Source organism: Taurulus bubalis, assembly GCF_910589615.1.
Source record: "Taurulus bubalis genome assembly, chromosome: 5".
Lineage (NCBI taxonomy): Eukaryota > Metazoa > Chordata > Actinopteri > Perciformes > Cottidae > Taurulus > Taurulus bubalis.
In genome coordinates, this window is record NC_136593.1 from 3,899,075 (window position 1) to 3,925,836 (window position 26,762).

Sequence of the window (26,762 nt, forward strand, 5' to 3'; positions counted from 1 at the left end):
TTCGAGTCCCGTTAGTTTCAACAGGTGGCGGTAACGGACCAAGTTCTGCTGCAGTAAGACTGCGAGCATGTGGACGTAAACACTGCTGGATTTAAAATGCATTCAACACACGTGTTAGTGGATGTGAACATTGCTTTATTATCTTCTAAACTCATGTTTAGCTCTCCAGAGAGGCCTGTCAACAGATGTGTTATGTCCCTGAGGTCAAGTTAAGTCAATAGTCTTTAGCTAAGTCAAGTCTTTTGGGTTGTTTAACGGTCATGTGACCCTTTTTTTCCTTTCAAAGTTGTGAAATGGTGAATTTCACAACAAATACATTTTTTTTGACACCCTTATTCGTGTGTTATTGCGTCAGATGTGTTCAAATCAAAGCAGCCTCGAGTGAAATCTCTCAAGTAAGTGAAGTCTCAGAGCAGTCAGGTGCAAGTCATGTTCCCAGTCCTCATTTTTGTGAATTCAATCTGATTCAAGGCCGAATTCGGCGGCTGGCCTCACCACAGTTTTGTCCTCACTAGGGCCAGTGTTTGGTTTGTCCATTCTGGGCTACCGTAGCTAGCTTCAGGTGATGATACACCAATGAAAACTGTTTGGAAATGTTATGCTCCGTTGCAGCTAACAGATCACTGTACCTTTTTAAGAGAAAAACGATGAACAACACTGTACAAACTAAAAGTGTATGAGATGTGTGCGACCTGTAACTCAACACTTGGAGCTCTTTTCTGTCTCTTGAAGTCGCTCTTCTCCGTAACATCTCGTCTCTGCTGAGTCATCCGTCAGGCTTCACTCCCGCCACTGTAGGGCGACCGTACCACGACTCACACATGCACGCACTTGGCATTCAGAGGCAAAACCCCCCTTGCACAGAAATGTGAGAGTCAAATAGAAACGAAGCCGTAGTTTGAGTGACACTTAATCCCCCGGAGCTTTGCAGCAGTCGGGGACGGGTAAGGGCCTCGTCTGGGCGGCCCGTTCTGGGTTATCTATATATGAGGCTGATGATGCCGATTCAAAAGGGCCGATAACATTTCAAACAATTTCTTCAGGCCTCTAAAAAAAATCTATATTTAATGAAAAAGTCACTGTGGGATCATAGATAGATATTGCTTCACTTGAAGGGGTCACAAGCCAAAAGGTTGGGAACCAATGATGTGGTCTCTTAATCAACATGGATTTACCCAGAATATTGTAATGAGTCTTAAACTGTGACTTGAGGGTATAAAAGGTCTTTACTTGAGTAATAGAACTATTGTCACCATGTATTTTGTTTTTCTACGACCAACTGAACCCTTTTAAAAGCTCAAATGTTTTTCAATCTCTACTCTGGTTTTTATTTTCCTATTAAAACTTTTAAAACCGACGCCTGACCCCTGATCCGTACTCGTCTCTCATCACTCTTGCTCCTTTTCAATCCTTCATCGTCTCGTTCCTTCTTGTACCTTTCCTTTCCTTTCCTCTCCCTCATCTTACCCTCCTCCCTCCGTCTACTCAGCTTGTGTTCATTAGTCCGGTGGATGGAGGGAATTGGCACCCAGCGAGGATGGAGACGGAAACTACATTTGGTTTTCAAATGCAGCGCTGTGATCGATTGAGCTCGTCTCATGCGATGAAGCGGCAGGGTTTTCTGATCAGAGCAAACTTGGCGGTTGTTGTTTTTCCTTCCCCTCTTGCTTTAATGCAAAGAGATGTTTGGATTTGACTGCCGCTTCCCTTTCAACAGGAGTGTTTCTATTGGTCTGAGTCCCTTTTTCACTGCGGTTTGAGTAAAGGTAAAGATGATGACCTCGCTTATTAGACGTATCTGCTTTGAAAGTCTGTCGCTTCAGTTATAGAATTCATCGTTGGTTGAGTATTATAAGTGAGACTAAGTGAAAAAAAATCTGCCTCTTTCATTGCTTGCTCACGTTGAAAGCAAAAGATTGGCAGGATTCTGTTGCGGTCGATTGGAGAGACGGCTCCACATAACAGACCCTCTGAGTGAACTCTACGCAGTCAGACTATTGTAAAAAGAAACTCGCCAAGGCTGCCTCAAGAGAAGTCCACACGGCCACACCACGGCTGTGTTCTCTCTTCTTATTACATTCTTGTAGAAGCACGGCTCGTATGTTTGCACCAAGGTTCTGCCGTCTTGTTGAAAGAATGAATGAACAGTATGTTTGCTCGGTAAAGAAAGTCATTGACTGTAAACCTCCATCTTTCTTGTGTTGACAGGAATTTACTCACTCCTGCTTTTCCCGGCTGGTTTGGCGATTTTTGTCCAGTTATGAGTCTGAAATGTCTGTTTGCAGCTGTGCTAAACCAAAGAATCTGTTCTCTTTTATTATCTCTCCAGATCCTCACCTCTCTGAGTCTCTCCCTCCCTCCCTGATCCATTCATCCTCGCCCGTCTCTCCAGCATGTCGCTGAAGGTCCAGACCAGTAATGTGACCAACAAGACCGATCCAAGGTCCATCAACTCCCGGGTGTTCATCGGCAACCTGAACACAGCCGTGGTGAAGAAGTCGGACGTGGAGAGCATCTTCTCCAAGTACGGCCGGGTCCTGGGATGCTCCGTGCACAAAGGCTACGCCTTCATCCAGTACGCCGGCGAGAGGCACGCCCGGGGCGCCGTGATCGGGGAGAACGGCCGGGTGCTGGCCGGACAGACGCTGGGTGAGTCCACGTGAAACAACTCATACCTACACAGGAAGTCAGGCGATCGAAGCATGAAGAGGAGCAGGTTGGGGGTTGAAGGAACGAGTCAAACAAACAGACCACATTGATTTGTTGTACCTTCCTTTTGTTGTGTAATTTACGTAATTCCAAATAAGTTACCATACTTGTATTTAACCCACACCACAATCCTTTAGCTTAACTTAACCGAGATCGCACAATATAGGAAATGACTGTTTGTACTGCGTCATACAAACTGTTGTACGAGGATACGTTGCAATTATAGCTGTACTTACAGAGCAGGAAAAGACGAGTTTGATTGCCAAAGTGGTTATTTCTTTCCCAAGTTTGACTGATTTTACCCTCAATCCATTTAAGATGAGGATGATTTTCAACGTGGAGAGTGGAGTGCACATTATGTCTGGCATTCGAGTGATTTGAGTGGTGGTTTGCTCCATTTCTCAAAACAATGTGTGTCATGTTTCGATACTACAAACCGGTAGACAACAAGAATCTCATTTAATCAATGATTGAAGTGTATTTCCTGGGCTCCGAATGTTTTACAAGAAGAATGTCAAAACTCATGAAGTCTGAGGTATCAGAAAATGTCTTCTTACAAAGATGCCAATTTCTAAATGAGCGTGTAACTGGTGGTGAAATAGCCGCTGTACTCCGGTTTCAATTCATGGATTCATCAGTTAACTGATTCATTTGTTAATTACTAAATCAAATGAAAGAAAACCGTAGAAAATATCCATCACAACTTCCCAGAGCCCTAGTGAGCTCTTTATTTAATTTGACTCGTCAAAACCCAAAGATATTTGCGACGGTTAAACATTTAATAAAAAAGCTGTTGAATTATTTAATGCCAAATTACAAATCAATTCATTGTAATTTCAGCACTACCCTCGGTTACTGTTTTGGAGGTTAACCGGGACACTATTCACACTGCAGGCTGCAGAGAAACCAGAGCCAGCTCTGCCTTTACCTTTATTTTATTCACACTTGAAGTAGTCAGGACTGTGCCCTTGGGGGCTGAGCAGGTTGAGAAGGATGTTCAGAAAAACATGAGAGCATGTTTTCATGCCTCAGAATGTCTCTGGTGTTTCATCAGAAAATATATTTTCAACTTTGACGTTAAAAAAGTAAACAAGCACAATTGATGAGACCGAGCGCGTCACGTGACGGTAAACTGTTCGTGATTGTTTTGGTTTGTGTGCGATCTCTTTAAAACTAACACGGCAGCTGTGAAGCACAAGAGTGAAAACGATAGAAAGGTGCAGAGTGCAGATCAAAGAGTTCTCCTCCAGGTAATACTGTGGTTAACGGAATACAACCCACCATCAGTGGATTAAACACTATAATGTATTGTCATTATACAACACAGGGATATCCTCACAGCACAACCCGTTGTAGCACCTTTGTAACAATGGGCCACTGTGGCTCAGTGGTCCTTCAATCAGAGGATCGGTGGTTCGATCCTCGGCTCGTGGTGCTTGGGCTGGGTCGTCCGCCTTGGCCAAGACACTTAACCCTAAAACTGCTCTTGTATGAATGCTAGTTAGTCCTAATGGTGCAACCGTAGCTCCTCCCATCAGTGGATGAATGATGACAAGTGTAAAAGTGCTTGGAGTGGTCGGAGGACTAGAAAAGCGCTGTACAGGTTAATTTACCTGTTAACAAAACCAGTGGTACTTTTTTATTATGCATTATTCACACCCAAAACCCATCACGAGGAAACAAACACTGTCCATCGACCTCGACTCTGCCCAAGCACCACGATGCAAACACAGACTCCGCCTCCTCCCCTCTTTCATCCATCTTGTTTTCCTGCGACCTGGCATCAGACAGCCAGCAGTGGGCTGATTAGTGGAGAAGCCTGAGGTCCCAGCTGGGTTAGCTTAGCTTCCACCTCGCCGATGTGTGCTGGCAATCGGCTCGAATTCGTCCTGTAAGACATTTTTATACAATAATTCAATAAAAACAAACCAAGCTGTCTGCCCGCGTAGCAGCGGTGGAGTGTCGGCGACGTACTCAGCTGTGTGCCGTAACCGGCCACCCAAAAGGGTGAACAGATGGTAATGGTAAATAGACTTGTACTTGTGTGGAGCTTTTCTCGTCTTACGACCACTAAAAGCGTTTTAACACGACATGTCATTCACCCGATCGGTGTGGTTAAGTGGGGGTTAAGTGTCTTGCAGCACAGACTGCATCAATTAGCCGAGGACAGACACGCACGCACGCCGCGGCATGGCATGACTCTCCTGGCGGGGATTTCAATCATGTCAGGCTTCAAGTAAATTAGTGTCTGAACCACAGCCGTACGGACCGGTCAGCCTCCCGGGAGGAGCTACTGGCAGCGTGACACGGACAGTAACCACGGCCGTGAGCGAGGGTTAGCACAGATGCTGCAGTAGCATCAGTTGTATGTGAAAATAAGAAAAGAGCTCTTCTCTCGACTGGCTTAGGCAAGAGTTTCATTGACAGATGGTGCATCCATTCACCTGCCAAGTAGTTTTAGAAAGTCCTTTTTTCCAAACAGGGTTTTTCCAGATGACTTTCAAACCATCTGTTCCTATTCTGTATATATTGTGGAAATAAAAATGAGGGAAAATACAAAAGTTCAACGTTTAAAGTGTAAGAGAAAAAACACTCACTCACCCTTGCCTTCACACTTCAAGAACGTCACAGTATAGTAATGTATAATGCAGTAGATATGAAGTTTTCCTCTGACAGTAGTAGTATTATAATACAGTCGTAGTATTATATGTAATGATGTGTGGACTTCCTGCATTAGTCCTGAATGTAAAAAAAAAGGAAAAAACATTCCTGGCTGGTAAAAAAAAAGCGATTAATGTCTTCAGAGCAAAAGTCTGAATTAAGTGAACTTGCTGCGACCGCAGAAACGTTGACGACCCCCTGAGCGCTACTCCATACATTTCTCTCTCTCTCTCTTTCTCTCTCTCTCTCTCTCTGTTTACCTCCTCTGTGTTACTGTGCAATAAGATATCAGAGGGGAAATCAGAGCTGAGCCGAGTGTTTCCCCTCGCCGGGGCAGCAAGAGAGACAACTGGTTTATGTTCAGCTGTCGGCACGTTTCTCTAGTAGTCTCTCGTGTGTGTGTGTGTGTGTGTGTGTGTGTGTGTCCGCTTTAACACACATGCATGTGGGGGGTCCATCCGGAGAGGAGGCGTGTCCATCGGATGAGAATGTGCCCGATCAACATGAGCATCAAACACTTGCTCAGTGAGATATCTTTTATTTGACCGAGAGCCAAACTCACGTACGAAATGGAAAATGTTTTAATAAAAATCAACAGGGATTTGGACAAACAAACAAAAACAAAATCTAAACTTTAAAATGTTATTCTTTAACTTTGTTATTATTAATATTATCTTAAGGGGTTATTTGATTTTAAAAAACACACAATTCAAATGATATGGAAATAAATTATTGCAATTTTTTATATAAATTTGTTTTGATTAAATGATGCTGCTTAGAGCTAGCGTTAAGACGAGTCACGAATGTCTCCAATATTTTTCTTATACAGCTGTGAAAACACATTTGTTCAAGTTTCTCACGATAAACTACATTTTACAAGATTACATTTGAAAACTTTTTTCCCTATTTGGAGCTTGAACGCACCATAATGTAACTGAATGCAACCTCTGTTTCTGAGCCGTTAGCTACGCAGCCGGTCACTGTGAGCAGCGCGCGTGGGAATTCATTTTAATATCATTGGACGACACCTGTGATGAAGTTGGTTGTTCCAAACGTTGCCAACTCGCTGCTAACAGCTGCTAACAGTTGCTAACAGCTGCTAACAGCTACTAACAGCTGCTAACAGCTACTAAAAGCTGCTAACAGTTACTAACAGCTGCTAACAGCTACTAACAGCTGCTAACAGTTGCCAACAGCTGCTAACAGCTACTAACAGCTGCTAACAGTTGCCAACAGCTGCTAACAGCTGCTAACAGCTACTAACAGCTGCTAACAGCTACTAACAGCTGCTAACAGTTGCTAACAGCTGCTAACAGCTGCTAACAGTTGGTAACAGCTGCTAACAGCTACTAACAGCTGCTAACAGCTACTAAAAGCTGCTAACAGTTACTAACAGCTGCTAACAGCTGCTAACAGCTGCTAACAGCTACTAACAGCTGCTAACAGTTGCCAACAGCTGCTAACAGCTGCTAACAGCTACTAACAGCTGCTAACAGCTGTTAACAGCTGGCGCCCAACAACTCTTACCTGTCTTAAAAACTTGAGAGCCCTGCTAACAGCTACTAACAGCTGCTAACAGTTGCTAACAGCTACTAACAGCTGCTAACAGTTGCTAACAGCTACTAACAGCTGCTAACAGTTGCCAACAGCTGCTAACAGTTGCTAACAGCTGGCGCCCAACAACATTAACTCGCTCTTCTCTCGCCAATTCAGGCACGGAGTGAACGTCAGACATTTTTTTCACGTCCGTCGTTAGTCATGTGACTCGTTTGTCCCGCCAGTCACGTGACTTGATAGTGATTCACGTCAAATGTCAACACGATCTTTCTTTGAACCTACTTCAGTGGTTTTGTTTCCTCGACTTCCTTGAAGACGAAAGACACCCAGAATAGGAACAAAGCGGAAAATGATGTATTTTGTTTGGCCAGAGGCCCGTAGAGGATCCTTCATGAATGCTTTTTGTTTCTGTTAAACAATTGTTTGGATATTTTCCGGGGAGAATTTTCCGACCACGCCGCAGCACCGCGACGTTGCTGACACGGAGAGCGGAAAGGCTTCAGTACATTTTTAGTGCCGCGTCCCACGCGGTCGACCTCAATAGAAGACCCGACAGGCTAGACGTGCAGTTGGACTTTCTCGCACGGTGCAAAGCTGGTTTGAACCCTTTTTATTTGAAGGACAGGGACCACACCGCGTCGATCGGTAATTCAATATCCGTTTGTGAAGCGAGTTACATGTGGACTCTCCCCAGGGTCTGTTCTCTTCAGCTGATTAGACTACTGCTTTGTGGGTTGTTGTTTTTATCCAACACACCATTAGGGTTCATTTGTGTTGTTTCCACCCAGAGAAACCCACGCAGATACAAATAAATAAAAGCTTTAAAAATGTCTGAACCTCCTGAAATTCCTTTCAAACATAAAGCAGGATGATGGAGCTTCATGTGTTTGAAATGTGTCGTAAGATCAAGGGAAGGAGGAGAACAATGATAAAAGGATGGACGGATGGATGAGCAGTGGAAGTGAGTTTTCAGCAGCCGGAGGCTGAAGATTCAAGCCTGTTAACTTCACCGTGAAGGGGAATGTGTGTGTGTGTGTGTGTGTGTGTGTGTGTGTGTGTGTGTGTGTGTGTGTGTGTGTGTGTGTGTGTGTGTGTGTGTGTGTGTGCATGTATTCCTCATGTTGGAGGCAGTGATCCAGAACTCTGACCGCAGCCAGGTGTGAAAATGGCAGAAGTCCAGTTGTTTCTGCAAGGACGCGCACACGCACACACACACACACACACACACACACACACACACACACACACACCTTCATCCAACCAAAACTGTTATTGATCTCCCCTTTATGACCTATAGGCAAAGGATGCAAACACACACAAACACACACCTGAGTCCACCTGCGAATCCATATGCCTCTGTGCTTTTATTCCGTCTCCTGCAGAGTCTTGTTTTTCGGAAGTCCCTGAACGCAACAGAAACATACCTCATCGACTCTTCCTCAAGTCATTTGAATCTTTCCAAAACCACTTCACACTCTGTGACACACGTTTGTGCTCTGATCGCCTGGGTTTACACTGTAGTTACTTACTAAAAAACGCTAAATGATGCATTGTGGGTCGTATCAGATGCAAAGGGAAGGTGACAAAACGTTTGGTACTTGAAGCCAATCAATAGTCCTCAGTAATCCTACAACAGCCTTTTAAAACATTTCAAACCAAATTAACTTTGCGAATGCTTCATGTGAAAGTAAATGAATTCGACCGTATAATTGCTACGGACTGTTTTAGAGATGTTTTATGATGATGTTTAGCTTTTTATCACATCTTTTATGTGAAGCACTTTGTTGGTGCTGCTGTTTTTGTGAAGTGCCAAAACAATCGTCATTATCGTGTTACGGTTTATTTGTTTGTCACGTTGTGCTTGCCAAGCAAAGACGCAAAAGGTAGTGATTATGTTTTAAAAAGGTTAAACGCGTCTCATTATATCTACTGGAAAAAAAGACAAAAAACACAAAACACATGGGTTTAATGTAACAGGAGAGCGAAGAAGAGAGGGAGCCATGTAAAGAGGGAAAAGGTTAGTTAAGTGGCACAGAAGAAAAAGAAGATTTAATATGATCCCCACAGCAAAACCCCCACACACACACTGCAGTTTGGCAGAGCGCTTCACTTAGCAGCCCCTTAGCTGTCACAGCTTCATCACACACACACACTGACGCAGCCTTCTGGGAAATGTTCCCTGTGTGTGTGCGTCCGTGCGTGTGTGTGTGTGTGTGTGTGTGTGCGTGCGTGCGTGTTCCCCATGTTATGGGGACACTGTTCACACAGTAATATTGTGGGGACTGTGTTTAGGTGATTGTGTATTTGTGTGTGTGTTGAGGAGTGTTGTTACTGGGCTAGCTAATTAACCTTTAAAATCATACTAAAACACACAGACATATATACATAAATATGCCTAAATGATCTTTTCACACACACAGTTCTGTGTACTTTTATCTTTTTGAGGACACTTAACATCCAACGTTTCCCAGCTCCTTATCCTAACCTCAACCCTCACAACTAAATGCCCCACACTAACCCTAACCCCTTATCCTAACCTCAACCCTCACAACTAAATGCCCCACACTAACCCTAACCCCTTATCCTAACCTCAACCCTCACAACTAAATGCCCCACACTAACCCCAACCTAAACCTCGAAACCAAGTCTGATCCCTCAAACAGGCGTTTGGAGAAGCGAGAACTGGCCAAAAGCTCCTCACTTTTCAAACATTTTGGACCAGGAACACAAAATATCGAGAGGGTTACAAAATGCATTTTCATCCTTAATCATGTTATTGTTGTAATTAAGATTAAATATATTTGTACTCATCCTTTCTTTATTACCCTATTTTCAAATATATTGAAACAGCTTAAATCCCGACTATATTTAAGTTGAGTTTTTTTTCCCATTGTACAGGAGGGGTTCATCCTCGTTTCCAGTTGCCACCACATCTCTTTAAGTAAAGCAGGGCATTAACAGTTAATGTGGTATCTCTTCTTCACTTGAGTGCAGGAGGTTTTCTTTTTTTTTTCACCACAACAGATTAAAGTCTCAAACCGAAGAGCTGGAAATCAGATGTCTTACTTTCCGTCTAATTATTTATACATGCAAAGTTGTCAGTTCAACGTGGGTCCTTTGGGTGCTGCCCTGACTGACTGTCGAGAAGATGTTGTAAAATGGCTTAACACTGCCCTCTACTGGAGAATAGAAGCGACACATCATCCACCATATCTCCCTTCAAAAGTTCACTTATGTTTAACCCCGGTTTCTTTTCTTTTTTTCAGTTTCACTTTTACCCTCTTGAAGGGACCTTTTGATAATCATCCCTTTAGTGGTCCTGTTTTTTGGTCGATTTCCCTCATGAAGCTGTGGAAAGCGTCCATCTGCTATTTTCTTTTTCTGTCTTTCAGATATCAACATGGCAGGAGAACCGAGGCCAAACAGACCCAAAATCCTGAAGCGATCAGCCGCCTCTCTCTACAGGTACACAATGCCATGTAATTGGGTTCATTGTCCGATAGATCCGTGTTTCTTAACAAGTGCAGGTGCTTTTTCAAGGCTTGCATTCTAAGGCCAACGAGAGAATATTTTACCCTCAGATGTGTAAAGGCCACACAAAACATAAGAAAATGCAGCTGATCTCGAGGGACTGAATATCCAAACCACTTTAATGGACGAGGGTTGAGGTTTTACGCTGGAAAGGAGGAGGCCGAGACCTGAAGGTGTTAAACAACACCCGAAGGAGGAGGAGGCCGAGACCTGAAGGTGTTAAATGACACCCTGAACAATTCTACGGCTTCTATTTTTAACTTATCAGACCTCCAGGAATCACGGCTGTCATGAGTATTTTAGACTTGCAGGAACAGTTTGTTAGATTATTATTATCTCTTTTTTATTGGACACTTTAATAATTTGAATTGATCCTTGTTATGGTAGTAATCAGTTTCAGAGTTTTCCCATGTATTAAAGAGGTGTGATGCAACGCTTTAAACAGCTGCTAAACCTGGACACAAATGAATCGTTGTTAGACTTTTGTTTGTCTCCTGAGATGGTTTGCGTAGTGTTTAAAAAGATTTTTATGCTTGACAAAGTCCATATTATTGTGAAAAGTCACACTTTATTGTTTAAAATATCTGCATCGGCCCTGACAAAGGGTTTATGGCTCCAAACCTTTTTAATATAAAAAAGGAACAAACAATTTACCTGTTCTTGAGTGCTAATACTTACTAGAATATGCTCTTTCAAATGTGTCACGGTGGTAAAGAAAATATTGAAAAGCGTGTATATGAAACACATTTTTTGTGTCTCAAAGTGGTGGTTTAAAAAGGGCAAGGAAAGACACAAAAGACAGCTGGCAGCCATTCTGACAGCAGTCACATATTTAAATCTCAAGATCTGTAGAATTTGTTAAGGGTTTGTCAATAGGAGCGATCGCATATGCATTGCAAAGTCATTTGATTCACTTTGATCTATTTTCATGAGAAACGTGCACGCATCCGTCTAACAACAGTTTACATCCAAGTCTGTCAAACTCCCTCGAGGCATTCCTGAGAGATGGCGGTCACAAGAATGTGAAGGATGTGGGGTCCCAGTCACTTTGACTACTTAAATTTCTCTTAAATTCATCCTCATGTCCAGATGGACGTTTCTGCCAAATTTGCAAAATTAATTCCATATATATTGCTTTTCTATGAGAATGGGACTGACAGACAACCCCCCAAAAAAAAACAGAAATCCAGCAGCCATGATGATCACATAATAGCATAAATACAGGCTCCAACATGATTTACACTTATGTAGTTGTTTTATAACCTCTGATTTTGTTGTGTCCACCAAAACCCTTTAACCAGGACAATTGTAAAATATGTCCATAAACATGACACATAATATGCATCATTCACAAGAATCCAGTTTCTCTTTTGTCTTGTCCATATTTATGTCTCTCTCTCCGTCTCTTGGGGTAAGAAGTATGTCGTGGTTTCTTTTTGGCCTCCCACACAGTTTGTAATTATTGCCTTTATTGCGTTTTTTTAAATTTTGGTTATATGCAACACATAAACTGCACGGGAAACCATCAACAACGTGTTTCTGTTACAACGTGTTTTAAACGTGGTGTCATGCTCGTGTTACGGGACGCACCGCCTGACGTTGGTTTTGGTGCTATCACTTTGCGTCATTGTGCTTCTTCCCCAGTGGCTACGAGTTTGACTACGACTACTACAGAGAAGACTTCTACGACAGGTAAGAGAACAGGATGGTATTTGGGGTTCTTCCAGCATTATTCTCCGTCGTGTCGGCACCATCAGCTGCAGCCGGATTTTGAGCACTGGACTCCTGGCTCTGGTGTTTATGGCTATCAGCGGGAGTTTAATCTCAGAGCCAGGTGGCAGAATGTTCTTTAGAGGCGCAATGCAACACGTCGAGCTCTAACAATGGAGCCAATGTGCCCATTGAAGCACTTTTTCCCCCTTCGTCTTGACCATGGGGGTTTATCTTTAACAATAACCAAACATGATTGATGAGATGCTCGTAGGTCTTAGAAATCAGGTGAGAGGAAGGAATAAAATCAAAGAAACAGTGATGCAAATTGAGCACACACACAAGTAAATCCAGAATATGATGAACTGTAGAAGATGAGCCTTATGTATCCGTCTGTGCACAGTTCAAAGTGCTAAAAATTCAACAATCAGAGCGTTAATATAGCTTTACTCTGCTGTGCAGCCTGTCACCTGCAGATCTTCACCTCACTGCAGTCATGCCTGTTTTCATTTACTCCCCGCAATATTTCAAAGAACTCCGCTGTCAGGCCGTTGTTGTATTCTGACACTTAAAATGCCTTAAATGTGAAGCTGCAGCAACACTAAATGTTCATTTTGCACACTGTTTGTTTTTAGATACCCAGTTCATAACGCTGCAAATTTATAAATATTGCAATACTTTTGTCAGTGAGCCACTGGCTCAATCACCATAGTGATGGTGATCAACTCAGTCGGTGAAGGATAGGTGACTTAAAAGACATTTATTGCAATGAAAATCGTATTACATTATTACTTTAAAATGCAATCCACCCACCCACACCCATTATTTTTTGCTGCTCTGTAAAGCCATTTATTGTTGGGCTGGACCCAAGCGCAGACACGGGACGGCAAGGTAAGGGTAGGAACGGATTTTATTGAACGAACACTGATGAGTTGGTAGGGCAGGAGGGGAAATCAAATTCAGTGGCGAACCGAACAAGGAAAAGGACCTCGGTTCCTCTCAGCACCGAGGATTGGTCATCACGGACAACCCCCATCAAGCTCCCATTCACAAAAGACATTGAGCTCAGGATATTACAGCGCAAACATGCACACAACTTGCCCTTTTCTTTGTGCCTGATGAGATTATTCACGTGGCAAAAATAACTGTAGAGAACATAGTAAAAAAGAAAAAGGTTACAGCCACAGGTCCCGACTACCAAGGTGAGCCGAGACATTCCTCAATACTTCAGGCAAGGAATTCACACATGATGGAGAGAAACCCTATCTGTTATTTAAACATTCCGGTCTGTCAGTAAATTACCACCAAACTCTCTGAAGACGCTCTCAATTTCACTGGAACTGTGTGTGGCTCTATGCACTGATCTTTGTCTTTGCAGTGAGGCTTATTTGACAATGTTACGCCAAATGTCTGCACATTACCCAATTTTATTATCTGCAAATCAGAGCACAGATGTTTTGTTTTTTTTGCCTGGCAGCTGCAGGTGTGTTTTTAACCTCTTTTTGTTTGGCTTAGTGGGAGCAAAAGCCATGCAATTGTTTGACAAATTTCCCCCCTCGTGCATAATTTAATTATCAAATAAGAAGACCTGATTTAAATGGCGTCCAAGAACAGTGAGACTCGTTCCAAAATAGAAAACAATCCAAAACACAGTTGAACCGATCAGACACAAACAGAGAGAGAGAACGCCAAACGAAAGATTCTCCACGGATTACATGACCGGGGGATTATCTGCTTTACGGGGGGGATTTCATTTTTTCTTCTCCCTGTACCTGCACCTCTTGCCAATCTGAGAAAACATCTGGCCAAATTCAATCCATTTACATTGACCTCTGCTGCTGTGTCACAGTGTGGGAACTATTAATGTTCCGCCAAGACCAGATGAGGGTAGTCATCAAAGCAAACACTGTTATGAGGGTAAAAAAAAAAAAACACAACGGAATCAGTCTGCCTCGTCCTTAAACTTCCTTGAACAAAGGAATCCTTGGATCCTGTCATGTGCTGTACATCTCCACTGCTTTTCATGAGAGGCTTTATTGTTTTTTAAGTGTGTGTTCTGAGCAGGACAGAAAGTAGATATGTCCAGCTGAGATGAATCAGCGACAATGTATCCAGATGATCCCGGATGTCAAAACCAACAAATGCCTCCGATCTCAGGATGGGATTCTTGCATTTCAGCCTGGGAAGAAAGAAAAGTGGGGTTATCCAGTGTCATTGTATGCAGAGGTTTTGAAACCGTTGAGGTGCCGAGGTTTGGTGTTTCACAGAAAGACAGTCGTGCTCGTGAGAGAAACAGCAACCCTTCCAAAACCCTCTCTTGACTCCTGTCAAAGCCCATCAAGCTTTGTCCGTCTGAAACAAAGCTGCCTGATACAGAGAAGAAGGGCAATCTAGGTTTCTCCCCTTGGACCGAAGAAGAGCTGTGGTCCGTTTATCTTCTGAATTATACATCAGAAACACTCACATTGCCTGTCATCACAGACGGTTCAGCCAGAGATTTTTACCCTCATGGGATTTGTTGAGCATACAGCATGGGTTCTGGCTCCAAACGTTTATCATTCTGCTGTTGGGGTTGGGACTTCAACCCGCATTCTACTTCCGGTCCATGTGGTTTATCCTTATCCATCTACCGCGAGGCTTCCCGGTCCTCGGATGCTTCCCTCAACCACTGTGGTACATTTCTGGGCTTCGATCTGTCGATGTAACCTGTCACAACCCAACCGGATTATCCTCAGTAAATTATGTATCTCTCGCAAATAAGACATTTATTCCAAATTCTTCACTTCACCCACTAACCCTAACCCTTGGATTTCTTTTTGTGCATGACGAAAACCTGGAGGTTAGCTCTTTCTCAGAAACTTCTACCACTGGTTTGTACAATGTTTTTATTCTCTAAGAGGAAGGACTATTGGACGATGAGGGAGTGCTGACTGTTTGAATGAAAAGCTGTAACTGTAGGAAACAGTCGTTGAATTTATTCTATAGTTTTGATCTGCACATGTTGAAGCTTGATTCACCCGGTACAGTGCATTGTGATGTACCAACCACCTAAATATAGCAAGGATTCAATTAATTCATTATGGGGTCAGAGAGTTAAACATTCATATGTACTAATCATTCTTGGTCAAAGACTTACTTAAGTTGCAGGCGTCTTTTGACGAAACTTGGTGCAGGTATCAGAAAATCGTCAATGCTGCTCTTTTAAATAATTGTTAGAAAACTCTTGTTCCTTTTTATTAGATTAATGCTATTCTTAACCCCCAAACTGCTTGTGTTGTTTCTTCAGAAACTTGCGAAAAATTCCACTACTTTTTTCTCAACTTGATTGCGATTATTGGTGCAGACATCTCATTCCCCTTTTCACAGCACTGAATTTGCACTTTTAAAAATTCTAATACATTTTTTGTTGGCAACTTCTCTGGAGATTCTGCAGTTCTTATGCTTTTAAATCTCTCACCACAGTTAACCAAAATATCCTCATATTTAAGCAGGTGACCCAGTGACACTGTCAGACCAAAATGACCCACTTGTGAGCCAGAAACATCAAGAAAGCATAATGTGCTCCAGCTGTTATCTGACTGAAGGGTCAAAGAAAATTCTGTATACCTTCATTAGCTAGCGCAGAAGTGCTGACGCTAGTTTATGATGTGCCAATGCATTCTGCTAGTGTGAGCTCCACAGATATTTATGTAGAAACATAACATCTTAGATACGCATATCTCTTTCCAACTTCAACGGTTAACGACATCCAGAAAACCTGAAACGATTGAATGCGGTATAGAGAGTTGTCAGACCACCTAGTCAGAAATGGCCAATGTTACACTATCTGCGTTTGAGAGGCGGGATTTAACAAAAGAAGCAAACCGACAAGGCAACTAAGGAGTAGTCGCATGGCCAAGCAGCAGAATGATCAATTCAATCTCACCAATTGTGTGTCTCACTGAAAACCAGACTAAAAGCAAAAGTACTCTGAAACAAGCAGAAGTGAATGCAGCTGCACACCAGGCCTGACGGAGCATCAGCAGAGGTAAATGGCTGAAAGCAAGTGAACGCCCCAAACCAACCACATCTATCCAAAACTATCGTCGTTAATCTTCTGCTATAACAGCCTTCACTCTTCCAGGAAGGCTTTAGACGAGATTTGTTTAGCCTGGCTCCAGAACCGTGCTCCCATTCAGATGATGTTACTGAGATGAGGAGAAGTAAATGACTATCAGACTGAAGCTAACACAGCTCAAAATGCAGCAGAGATGAACGTATTACACAACATTGTTGGCTTTCTAGCAGCCTGACTCCCAGTCGGTGTTCCAGTTCATCACATCGGTGCTGGATGGAGTTTAGGACAGAGCTCAAGTCAAGTTCTTCCAAGCCAAAATTCCTCAGAGGCCCTAACCGAAATGTTGGCGCAAAGTCCGAAGCACATCATTGTCTACAATATAATTTCATGCCTTAGCATCAGAATCTCCCTTCATTCTGTACTAAAGAGCCATGACCAGTTCATGAAAAACAGACCTGGGCCAGAAGTATACAGACAGGGGAGGGGGGCCGGTTTAGTATCTGACAGCAAATAGTCAAGTTGATGACTTTATCTACTAGAAGTCTAATGTTATCTTGGACATTGAGGGATTACATTGACAAATGAAGCACAGCATTGGTGTGTAATTTTAGTAAAGTACATTTGATTCTCTGCTCGATCCTTAGGCTGAACAAAGTATCCCAGACACCCTCCCAGACATCTCCTTAATTACTCCTTCAGCTTCTCTTTGGGAACTCCAAGGTGGTCCCGGGCCAAACCGGGTTATCATAGACTAGATAAAAGATGGACGTAGTCTCCGCAACGTTACACACAGTTGTCTGAAGAGCTGCTGGGAACTGAAGGTTGGGTCGTCGCTATTACGGCAGAGATGACAGCCCTAACTCCCAACCAATCCAAAAATGAGCAAAGAGGTGGACTGTTGGTGGAGTTGAGGCGGACCCTCGTGTACCAGCTGGCGGTGGGCGACCTGAGACGGCACCTACCTGTCACTCAAAGGGGCCCGTAATAACCCAATTAAGGGCAAATTGCACACTCATAATTCCAATTGACAAATCAGTGGTTAGATCCCCGGCTCCTGCAGTCCATATTGATTTATTCCTGATGTGCAGGTGTAGCCTCTGCCGTCAGTGTATGAACGAGTGTGTTAATCAGTGAACGATGACTAGAAAGGCGCTTTACAGCAAGTCCATCTACACTTTCCCAAACATAAGTTAAAGCCTTAATATGATTATTATATTAGCTATAGAAATCAAAACAGTTTTTGTACCAGGCTGTTATTTCAGCTATACAGTTGGGCTTTTTAACATGGGAGTCTATAAGGATTGACTCTCTTGCAGTCAGCCTCCATTGGCCTGTTGAGGAAATGCAGTTTTTGGAACTTCCGCACTGTCGGATTACTGCTTTTGGGACATATAAACCCTCTCCAGAACCTTCTGGTACTGCCTCGAGGTCCACGTCTTGTTTGATGTACCCGGAATACCTCCACAGGGAGGGGGCATCCTAATCACCCCCTCAACTGGCTCTATTTAGTCAAAAGGAAAGGCGTTGCTACTCAGCCCTCCTTCCAGATGTGTGAGCGCCTCATCCCATCGCTCAGAAAAACAAAATAGACCAGAATTCAACCTGGTGATCTCCTGGCCACCAGCTGGTTTAATTAACCTCTATACATCCATCCCACCAAATCAGCCCCTATACCAGAATTTGAGAAATCATGCTGAGCTTTACTGGACAAACATCTGTCTTAACAGATGTTGAAACATGTTGAACAACTAGGTTGCAGATCTCAGGACTGATTTACACCTTTCATGTGATCTGGCGGTCTCACACACTCCCTATTATAGCCCATGAATGTAATGTATGCTATACATGCTATCTATGCAAGACACTTTACTTATCTTTTCTTCCCCCACTTACCCTTTAATTTATGTATCTTTCGTCTTTGGTAACTTACTTATTTTGTATTCCCAACATCAAAGGCAGCCAAAAGGCCACAAAATAATGAATTCAAGTTTGTGATGATTTTGTGTTTATTGCAATACTTTAATATACAATATCTGTGAAATAGAGGCGGATGATTTTTGCCTACCCAATTTTGTTGACTTTTTTGCGTCATAAACTTTTACAATAAGTATGCTATGAAAGTTGGCTCCATAGTTAATTTGTTTATTTTTATCTGTTTAAATAGTGTTTATAGTTCTCTCTTACTGTGTTGTGCCGCTCGCCAACAGACAAAGTTAATACAGGTAAAGGTGTGAACCATATGGATCAAAGATTTGTGGTTATATTTTAGTTCTATAGGTACGGAAAACACGTCTCAAACATAACGTCTACATTTGGGACAAGAACGCAGGTCCTCCAGTATAAAGTTCTGCATTAGTTTGCTCTGATCACTCGATGCTGCTCAATGAGAACTGAAGAAAATCAGCAGGAGAAGTCCTGATGGCTGCAGGGCAGACCATGTTTTGAGGCGTGGAAGGCCAAACGGAGGGGCACGGCAGCCATGAAATTCCTGCTCAGCTTCTGATCGAAGTTTATTAAACTCCTGAAGTATGATCTGAACGGTAAATCTTGCAATTAAAACTTCCGTCTGCTTTAAATATTCGCTAAGTGTCGCAGATCAGTTTCGTCCAAATGTTTAAATTAAGCCACGTACTTCTTTACCTCTCTTTTTGTCTACTCTTATTCTTGTGGAGACACATTTTAAGGTGGGGGAGTGAAGCACATAACCATCTGGACCTGCTGTTATAAAAAAAAAAAGCTTCTTGTCCCAAATGATTAAAACACAGCCTGCAATGGAACATGTCTCATGTAGTTGGAAATAGTTGAGCCAAAAGGGAGGTTGGTGTTGTCAAAATCATTCAGTTAAATCATCATATTCCACACAGATCTCCCAAACTATCGTCAACTTTCGTGACCCGGGTAGAATTCACAACTCATTGCATGTTTTACTGCTTTTTATTAACTATGACCAAACTGAGGCGGTGTATTAAAAGACGTGTTGTCCGATTTGGATAATTATGTCAAGATTGGAAGTTATTGTTTTAACGTGACCAGTTTAATCGGTTTCTTGGTACCCAACGCACCTCTGTGTGAAAAACGTCAAACCAATTACGCCAACACAAAGTTTAAACAAGCAGGTGTGCAGATCGTTTTATTCAACTTCAGTAAATATAGTCTGCCAGTCAGCTCCTTGCTGGGGCATGCACTGGGTAATGTATCTTCAAACAGCAGCTCGTATCATATCCTACGAAAAAGGTTACTCCTCATTTTACAAAAGGCAGTCTTTTCAAAATAAACTTCAGTCTTCGCAGGAAACTCAGCTCGGTTGAGGCAACAAGTACTTGGTTAAGTTGAGGAATAGATTGTCATTTGGGGTCGAAATAACAACAAAACTGACGTCACTAAAGGAGACAAATATACGTGACAAAAACATTAATTGACTTCTCGTTTCACGAAGGGAACGTACTGCGGTCTCCTGGCTGAAAGATCGCTGTTTGTTGGAACCATCCACCTCCGCCCATGACCTCGTTCCAGATTACGTAGATAACTACCGAAAAATGTCATGAGAAATCAACGGTTTACGGTGCATTCTCTTTTCGGAGGGATTGCTACGAATGGTGGACAGAGATGTTGCCCAATTTAAACATTGTTAATGTTCATCCCTCCTTGATGATTGTCCTATTGTCTTTTCTAAGGGTCGCTGCTGAAGTGGATCCCAGCTGACATTGGGCGAGAAGTTGGCTACATCCTAGACAAACGTGATGCCCAATTTATGACATTATCAATATACAGTAGGGCTCTATGAGAAATATATATATATATATATATATATATATATATATATATATATATATATATATATATATATATATATATAGTTTCAGCATCAACATTGCAATGTGCGTAAGATCGCTACCCCCAACCAATTCTCAGCCAAATGTGTCAAATAGTGTTTTTTCAAAAGAATTCACAGGAAGTAAACAACACCACACCACCACTTAAAAAAGACATGAATTTCACAATAATGATCAATTGTTTTGTTTTGATCCTCATAAAAACAAAATCACAGAGCAGCCTTGAGGTTTTTTTGGTTTAGAACTTTGCCGTCTGTCCCAAATATTCATTCATTGGAGAAAGGGACTCTTCATTTGTTTGTATTTGTTTGGTTTGGTTACCATTCCAGAAATTCCGCGTTAGTTTTTTTTTTACCCATGAAGTGACACATTGTAATATTAGATATTGAAGACCACAGACCCTTTGTGTGAGCCAGATGAAAATGATCTTAATATTGGCCACTAAACATTAAAAAGCAGGGACTGTGCAGAGGTTGTATATTTAACTGTAGCTATGAGGTCAAACAATCGTCTTGTGACTTGAAAAATGTTTCGACAATACGAACTTTAGCCGAGAAAATTCCATTACTTTTTAATTGTTTCCAAAGAGCTCCTGCAATACATTTCAAGTTGACTAAACTTGCTGCCTTAAAAACGGATTAAAGTTATACGAGTTGTTAAACCTACAACCAACTATGTTAAATTATCCAAGAATGAGAAAAAAACTTGCTTTATACAATTCCACACAATTTCAACTTACAATTTCAAGTTCTTCTGCACAATCGAACCTCCTATCTGAAAAAAAAACACTTTTGAGAATACCCAAAAAAACTTGTTTTCTTACAGAATGCTATTTGTTAAGAATACCCAATAAAAAATGCAAACAGAAAAATAGGGCAGATAGGAGTTTCCCCCTACTTTTCCTGGATCATTTTGCAGGTTTTGCACTTTGGCTATCAATACATACCTTTCTTAATTTTTTTGAATTTAGTTTTTTGTGTTTAGGAACAAATTCCCATAGGTCTTTAACCTCTGAATAGTTTGAGCAATGATTTCTCATTTACTGCTCTTACAGATATCCTGAACATCACCCAACACATCTGTAAAGTTTCCTCTCACAGTGAGAATGGCAAAGGTTTCCTCCACATAAAATCTGGAGGCGTTAATGTAACCCTCAGACCAAACATTCAACCTTCAGCAAAATGCGTCCCAAAGTAACACTAAACACACTTCTTAGAAAAACCCAAATCTGCGCATTTCTGCTTCTGATATCTTTCAGCAGTTCTTGGCGTGTGCTTCACAAGGTCTGTTGGATCGGTTTTGGACAGTGCAACTAAAGTATCCTCCAAAGGCTCGAGATGGCCAGATATTTCATTGCCAGCTTTCAAACTTGTTTTTTTCTATTGTTTTTCACCTCTGATTTTTTTTTTCTTCAACATGTGGTCCACAGATTACTTTCTTCAGGGAAACAATGTTCAAAACTTTAGTGTAACAGTTTCCTGCCAGTCTTGAGATGCAGTCAGCCGTCTCAAAGTGTGCATCTGAGTCTGTGCATCGCTCGGATTTTATCTTCATGAGTATACGGTATGGTTCCCAAATCAGATCATCCTCAACCCAATGAGTTAGCCAATACCCACTGGGACCGGGTGTATCAAATAGAGTCTATTATCATTATTATAATGATGAACTGAAGTGATGCTAATAGCCTAAACGTAGTTTATCTGTATTATTGTAGATTGTTTTTCTATAGGGTACAAAAAGTTTAAACTTTTGACTTCCAGTCAATGTCTTGACTCAAACTATGGTCACTCATGCTGGACATTGAAGGAAGACTTTTTTTTTATTTTCTTCAGAATCGTCTCATGGAAACTCTTGTGAAGTGTGTTGGTTTCATTTTTCAGGCATTTAACCAAAATGCCTGTCCAACACATGAGGAAATCATGCTCGGTTTAGGCCACAAAATGGCAAACCGTCCCAAATGTTAGGGTTTCGGCAACAAAACCTACGACAGCATTGAAAGTCCATTGAAAGTGTGCTTTCAATGAAAAGAAAAATTGACATGGAATACATTTACTTCAGTCTCATATTTTCTTACACCACACATCTTGATTTTCTCAGAAGTTTCCTCAGTAAAGATGAGAAGACCGAGTCCGCCAGCTGTTCCTCTGCTCTGGTTTGTGTTCTACGCTCAATTTGAGACGAGAGTAAATTAATGCATTACTTAAACTGTAGTACAAATCCTTATTTTGAGACTCAGAGTAACCCAATAACAGCAGCAGACTTCTTTACTGACCTCTGTTATCGCTTATCTGAAACAGACACAAGCAGCTCAGATGAGGGGTAATGAGAGAGGGGATAAAACGAGCAGTGGAGAGTAGCGTGGTAGCGCGTACAGATGAGAGTGATCATGGCATCGGGGGAAAAGTGGGATGTGTTCATCTATAACATACATATTTTTTTCAACACAAAAAGCTGTTTGGATTCTTCACATATGCAGCCGAAGGCCTCGGAGGAAAATCCAGGCCGAGCCTCTCAAGAGACAAAACCAGAAGTGTTTTACATTTTTAGTTCCATCTGTTGGTGGAACTAGGTGTAAAGAGGGAGGGGAAGTAGTGGTGGAGCGATCTATAGAGGGAACATAAGAATAGAGGGAACAGCCCCATAGAACACAACTGAAATGTAGAAGATAATGATACTTAGGTAACGACTAAGTTAACTCGCAAAGCAAACCTTTTTTCAAAGGCAAACAGTGTGTTTCTTTTTTCTTTTTGAGTGGTCGGAAGACTAAAAAAGCGCTTCACTAGCCCATTAACAATTTTCCAAACACCCTCTCCTCCTCATCTGACCTCTCCTCTTCAACTTTTCCCCTTCCTTTCCAACCCTCTTCCTTTTTCTTTCTTCGTTGCCTCTCTTTGCCTCCCTCCTTTTTCTGTCTCCCCTCTCCTCGCTCTCTTCAGGTTGTTTGAGTTCCACGGCAGGGTGTCTCCGGTCCCTCGGGTGGTGCCCGTCAAACGCCAGCGGGTAGCGGTGCCTCTGGTACGACGGGTCAAATCCTTGCCCGTCAAACTGCTGGCGCGTAACGCCTCCGTCCTCCCCACCAGCAACGGAAACAAACGGAGATGTAAGTCTGTCCGTCAACACCACTGATTCAAAGGTGTTTCTGAAAACGTGACAAATAAAAGTTGTTTTGTATCTGTTAGCCAAAGTTCTGACACTATTTATTAATTCTGACATCGATAGTAGCCGTAAATAACATAATTCTCATTTTGTGAAACAGTTGAAGGTGATAAAATACCAAAGAAATCCAAGTAAAATGTATACACATCAAAATTAAACAAATATTCCAAATTGTGGTCACCCGTACACAATGTATATGTATTATATTTGTTTTGTTCAAATGTGAATTATTTGAAAACTTTATAAATGTTAGTGATGAGTTCTACAACTGACCCTCTGCTAAGCCCCGCCCCCCTCTACCAACTGTTACCATCGAGCCCACACTGTCACTAACTGCACTCACTTAATAAATATAATCTAATTTTGGAAGAATTAAAAGAGAAGCCGGTGAAAAGGTCTACAATATGCGTTTGAAGGATGCATCTGGAATGTCAAACTGAAATACCAGTAAAAACAGGTTAATAAGATAAAGATAGACGCTTCGGTCTACGGATCACAGTGTCAAAGTGAACCACTACGTCACAAAGACACTGAAGTTAAGGAACAACTTCAACTATGAAGCCAACCCAGCATGTGTAGACATTCAGTTTACCTTCAGCAGCATAGACGTGCAAAATCTAGTAAATTATGTGCGAACACACTCTGGTAATTTTAGCTCCACGAGTTTTAACGTAAACATGTTGTGCGTTTTAGAAACTTGGTCCAACCTCTCAGATCATCACTATTACACAACGTTTAAGCACGACGAGCTCAAAATCCTGCAGGCCAGCCTGAAAAGAAAATCTTGTAAAACTGAGCTAGTTGTAGGACCCCCCCCCCCCCCCCCCCCCTATGCTATGCTATGCTATGCTATGCTATGCCAGTCTGCGTTTGAAGGGCGGGACTTTTGTGAAGGGTCAATTGGAACATGCAATAATAAATGCAATGATCTCAGTAAAGGTTGTATCGGTTTAAGTATTTGGTAAACAATAACATTACATAGCTGTAGCTGAAGTAGCAACAAGGCTAATTGTTTTGGTAAAATTAGAAATTGCAGTAAATTATGTTGAAATTTAGTTGTTGTGTTGGCAGTTTTAGTAAACAGGGAAATAGTAACATTTTTGGATTCTGAATGTAAAAATTCAATATATTGAAGTACACCAGTATAATCATCTTGTTGGGGTAAGTCCAATAATCTGATGTAAAACACCACATGGCATCAAACTCGTTCTCTCTGCCTGTATGTCCCTCATCGGTTTATTTTTCCTCCTCTTACATTTCCTCGCCCTAGCAACAACCTCCACCCTTGTGATCCAAACCTTCCATTCAAGCCTCACTGCGACTGTTGTCCCATTATTTTATTCTCCTGGATCTATAACGTGGATCTGGAGAGAAATGCTGATTCCCGTTAGCTCCCTTTTCTTGTTTCTTTTTTTTTTTTTTTACAAACAGCAGTTTTTGATTTAAGCTGTGTTTCCCCTTGTTGATTGAAAACTGAAGTAGCTTTACTTTTGGAGATTAATGCATCGCCCTGCACGACTCCTCAGTTACATGATTTATTTTGCAGAAATTCACACAAGAAACGGTGTTGTTAATGAAAATTAAAACTGACATAATTACCATGGTGGTGACAATCCAATAGGGAAATGAGATGCAGACAATGGTAACGCTGGGAACGTTTAGACTTTTGCTTTGACTGGCGCTCTATCAAGTTTGGATTTCAGAAGTCTTGGTGGTTGGCCGTGAATTTTGGACGCAGAATCTATGTTCTCCTCATTCTCTCTTATTCCCACTTCACAATTCTTTGGCACTTAAAAGGTATAATTATATATGTCTGAACCCGTTTATATGGCAGCACACATTACTGTCCAGCATCATACACCCTCTTCAGCGAGTGGGGTAAGAGTTGAAGGTCCCCTTTCAAAGAGGCTTTTGCTTATAGAACTAGGATTACAATATATCTGCTGGACTGATTGGGTACAGTGGTTGGAGCCTGATAAATGTGACAAAACATTGACCCAATCACATTAATCCCGACCGATCCATGGGCCTGCAAGGGTCAAGAAAACACCACGTTACCCGGGGCATCACTTAGCTCGGGGATGAGACCCTGAGAATGAGCCAGAGATGTCCAAGAGATAGAACCATATGAATGGACGGTCATCTCCGCAGTCCTGCCGTACCTACAGGACGGAGACCGGTCCATGCAGGAGCCTTCTGTTAATGTGTTGCTCCCACTGTGCTCGGCTAACGCTCACCCCGGCCTCGTCGAGGGCGGTACAGGGGGAAACGGAGGGGGCCAGAGGCATGGGCGGGCTATCATGTACCCGAACCTTGAAACAGAGACTCCAATGTGCTCCTGGTGTTAAATGAGCAGCGACAGCTCTGATGATAGATACAGTGAGCTTACATCAGAATGATGGATGTTTTAAAAACATGTTTTTTGACTTCCTCTAACTCATTTGTTGGCAAGGTACCTTTTCGTCCTGTTTATAATTTTTTTACCAAGCCGGTCTTCATCAGAAAACATTGATACTATTGGTTGTTTGCTCAAAGCAAAGAATGTCTTCGATCTGAATCAAAGACAGAAGTAATGGTACTTTGACACAGCAACACAAAACATCCTCAAAAAGGAGTTCTTCTTTGACAAATTTTGAGAGATAGGGGTTTGCGTCAACATTACCTTTTTGCTGGCTATCATTTTAAAAAGAAACATTAACCAATGACTTTTAGTTGCCTACACTTTACTGGACATTAACAATAATGGTGGCAGATCATAAAATGTTGATTTGAGTCGCTTGGGAAGGCTCTGAGACGCAACCTATTTTGTTCATGTTCTGCTGATGTTTGCACCAAATCAGCATAATCGCCATTGACGACGTACTAATTATGTCGTATGAAGGAATGACGACTTGTTTTTATTTCAAGTTCATAAAGTCTTTAAGTTTCAGTGTGAGAGCATATTTTTGTATTAAGCTTAAAAGGTAAATGGACCTGTATTTGTACAGCGCTTTAACACTACGTGTCATCTTTCACCCAATCACACTCATTCAGACTGATGGGAGGAGCTACCATGCAGGATGCCACATGCCCATCATGCCCAACATACACATTAATACACCATAGGCCCAATTTACGGGAGCAATTTGTGGTTAAGCGTCTTTCCCAAGGACACATTGACATGGCAGAACCGGGGATCCAACCGCCGATCCTCCTCTGATTGAAGGATGACCCTGCTCTACCACTGAGCCATGCAGAATTGTTTCAATTCATGCATTCTAGATTGAATCTGAGTCTATTTGTGGATTGACTTTGTCTTTGCATGTCATACCCCTCAAATATAATTTGCATCACTTTTAATATAAAACCTTAAATTCATATTTATGGTGTTGATTCTGCAAATGTACCACTGCAGCTCAAAGTAACTCTCTGGATTAGTTAACTAGATGCATAAATAACCAGTGAAGACAAAGTTGTACAGCACGTTGACCTCTAAACTAAAGTATCGCGTTCAGATATACGTCTCAGACTCGTTTCATTGACTCCCCGCACACCAGGACTCTAAAATC

General features: G+C 42.0%; 1 protein-coding gene across 1 annotated transcript in view; it reads left to right on the forward strand.

Moving 5' to 3' along the window:
* Window positions 1-2,393: 2,393 nt before the first annotated feature.
* The window catches only part of raly (RALY heterogeneous nuclear ribonucleoprotein), a gene marked incomplete at both ends in the record, with an annotated part of 37,961 nt that continues 13,592 nt past the window's right edge, over window positions 2,394-26,762 (forward strand). The window contains 4 exons of the mRNA XM_079218046.1: window positions 2,394-2,649; window positions 10,320-10,392; window positions 12,103-12,150; window positions 22,995-23,158. Coding sequence (XP_079074172.1) covers window positions 2,394-2,649; window positions 10,320-10,392; window positions 12,103-12,150; window positions 22,995-23,158 — 541 coding nt within the window. The remainder of the gene's footprint in view (window positions 2,650-10,319; window positions 10,393-12,102; window positions 12,151-22,994; window positions 23,159-26,762) is intronic.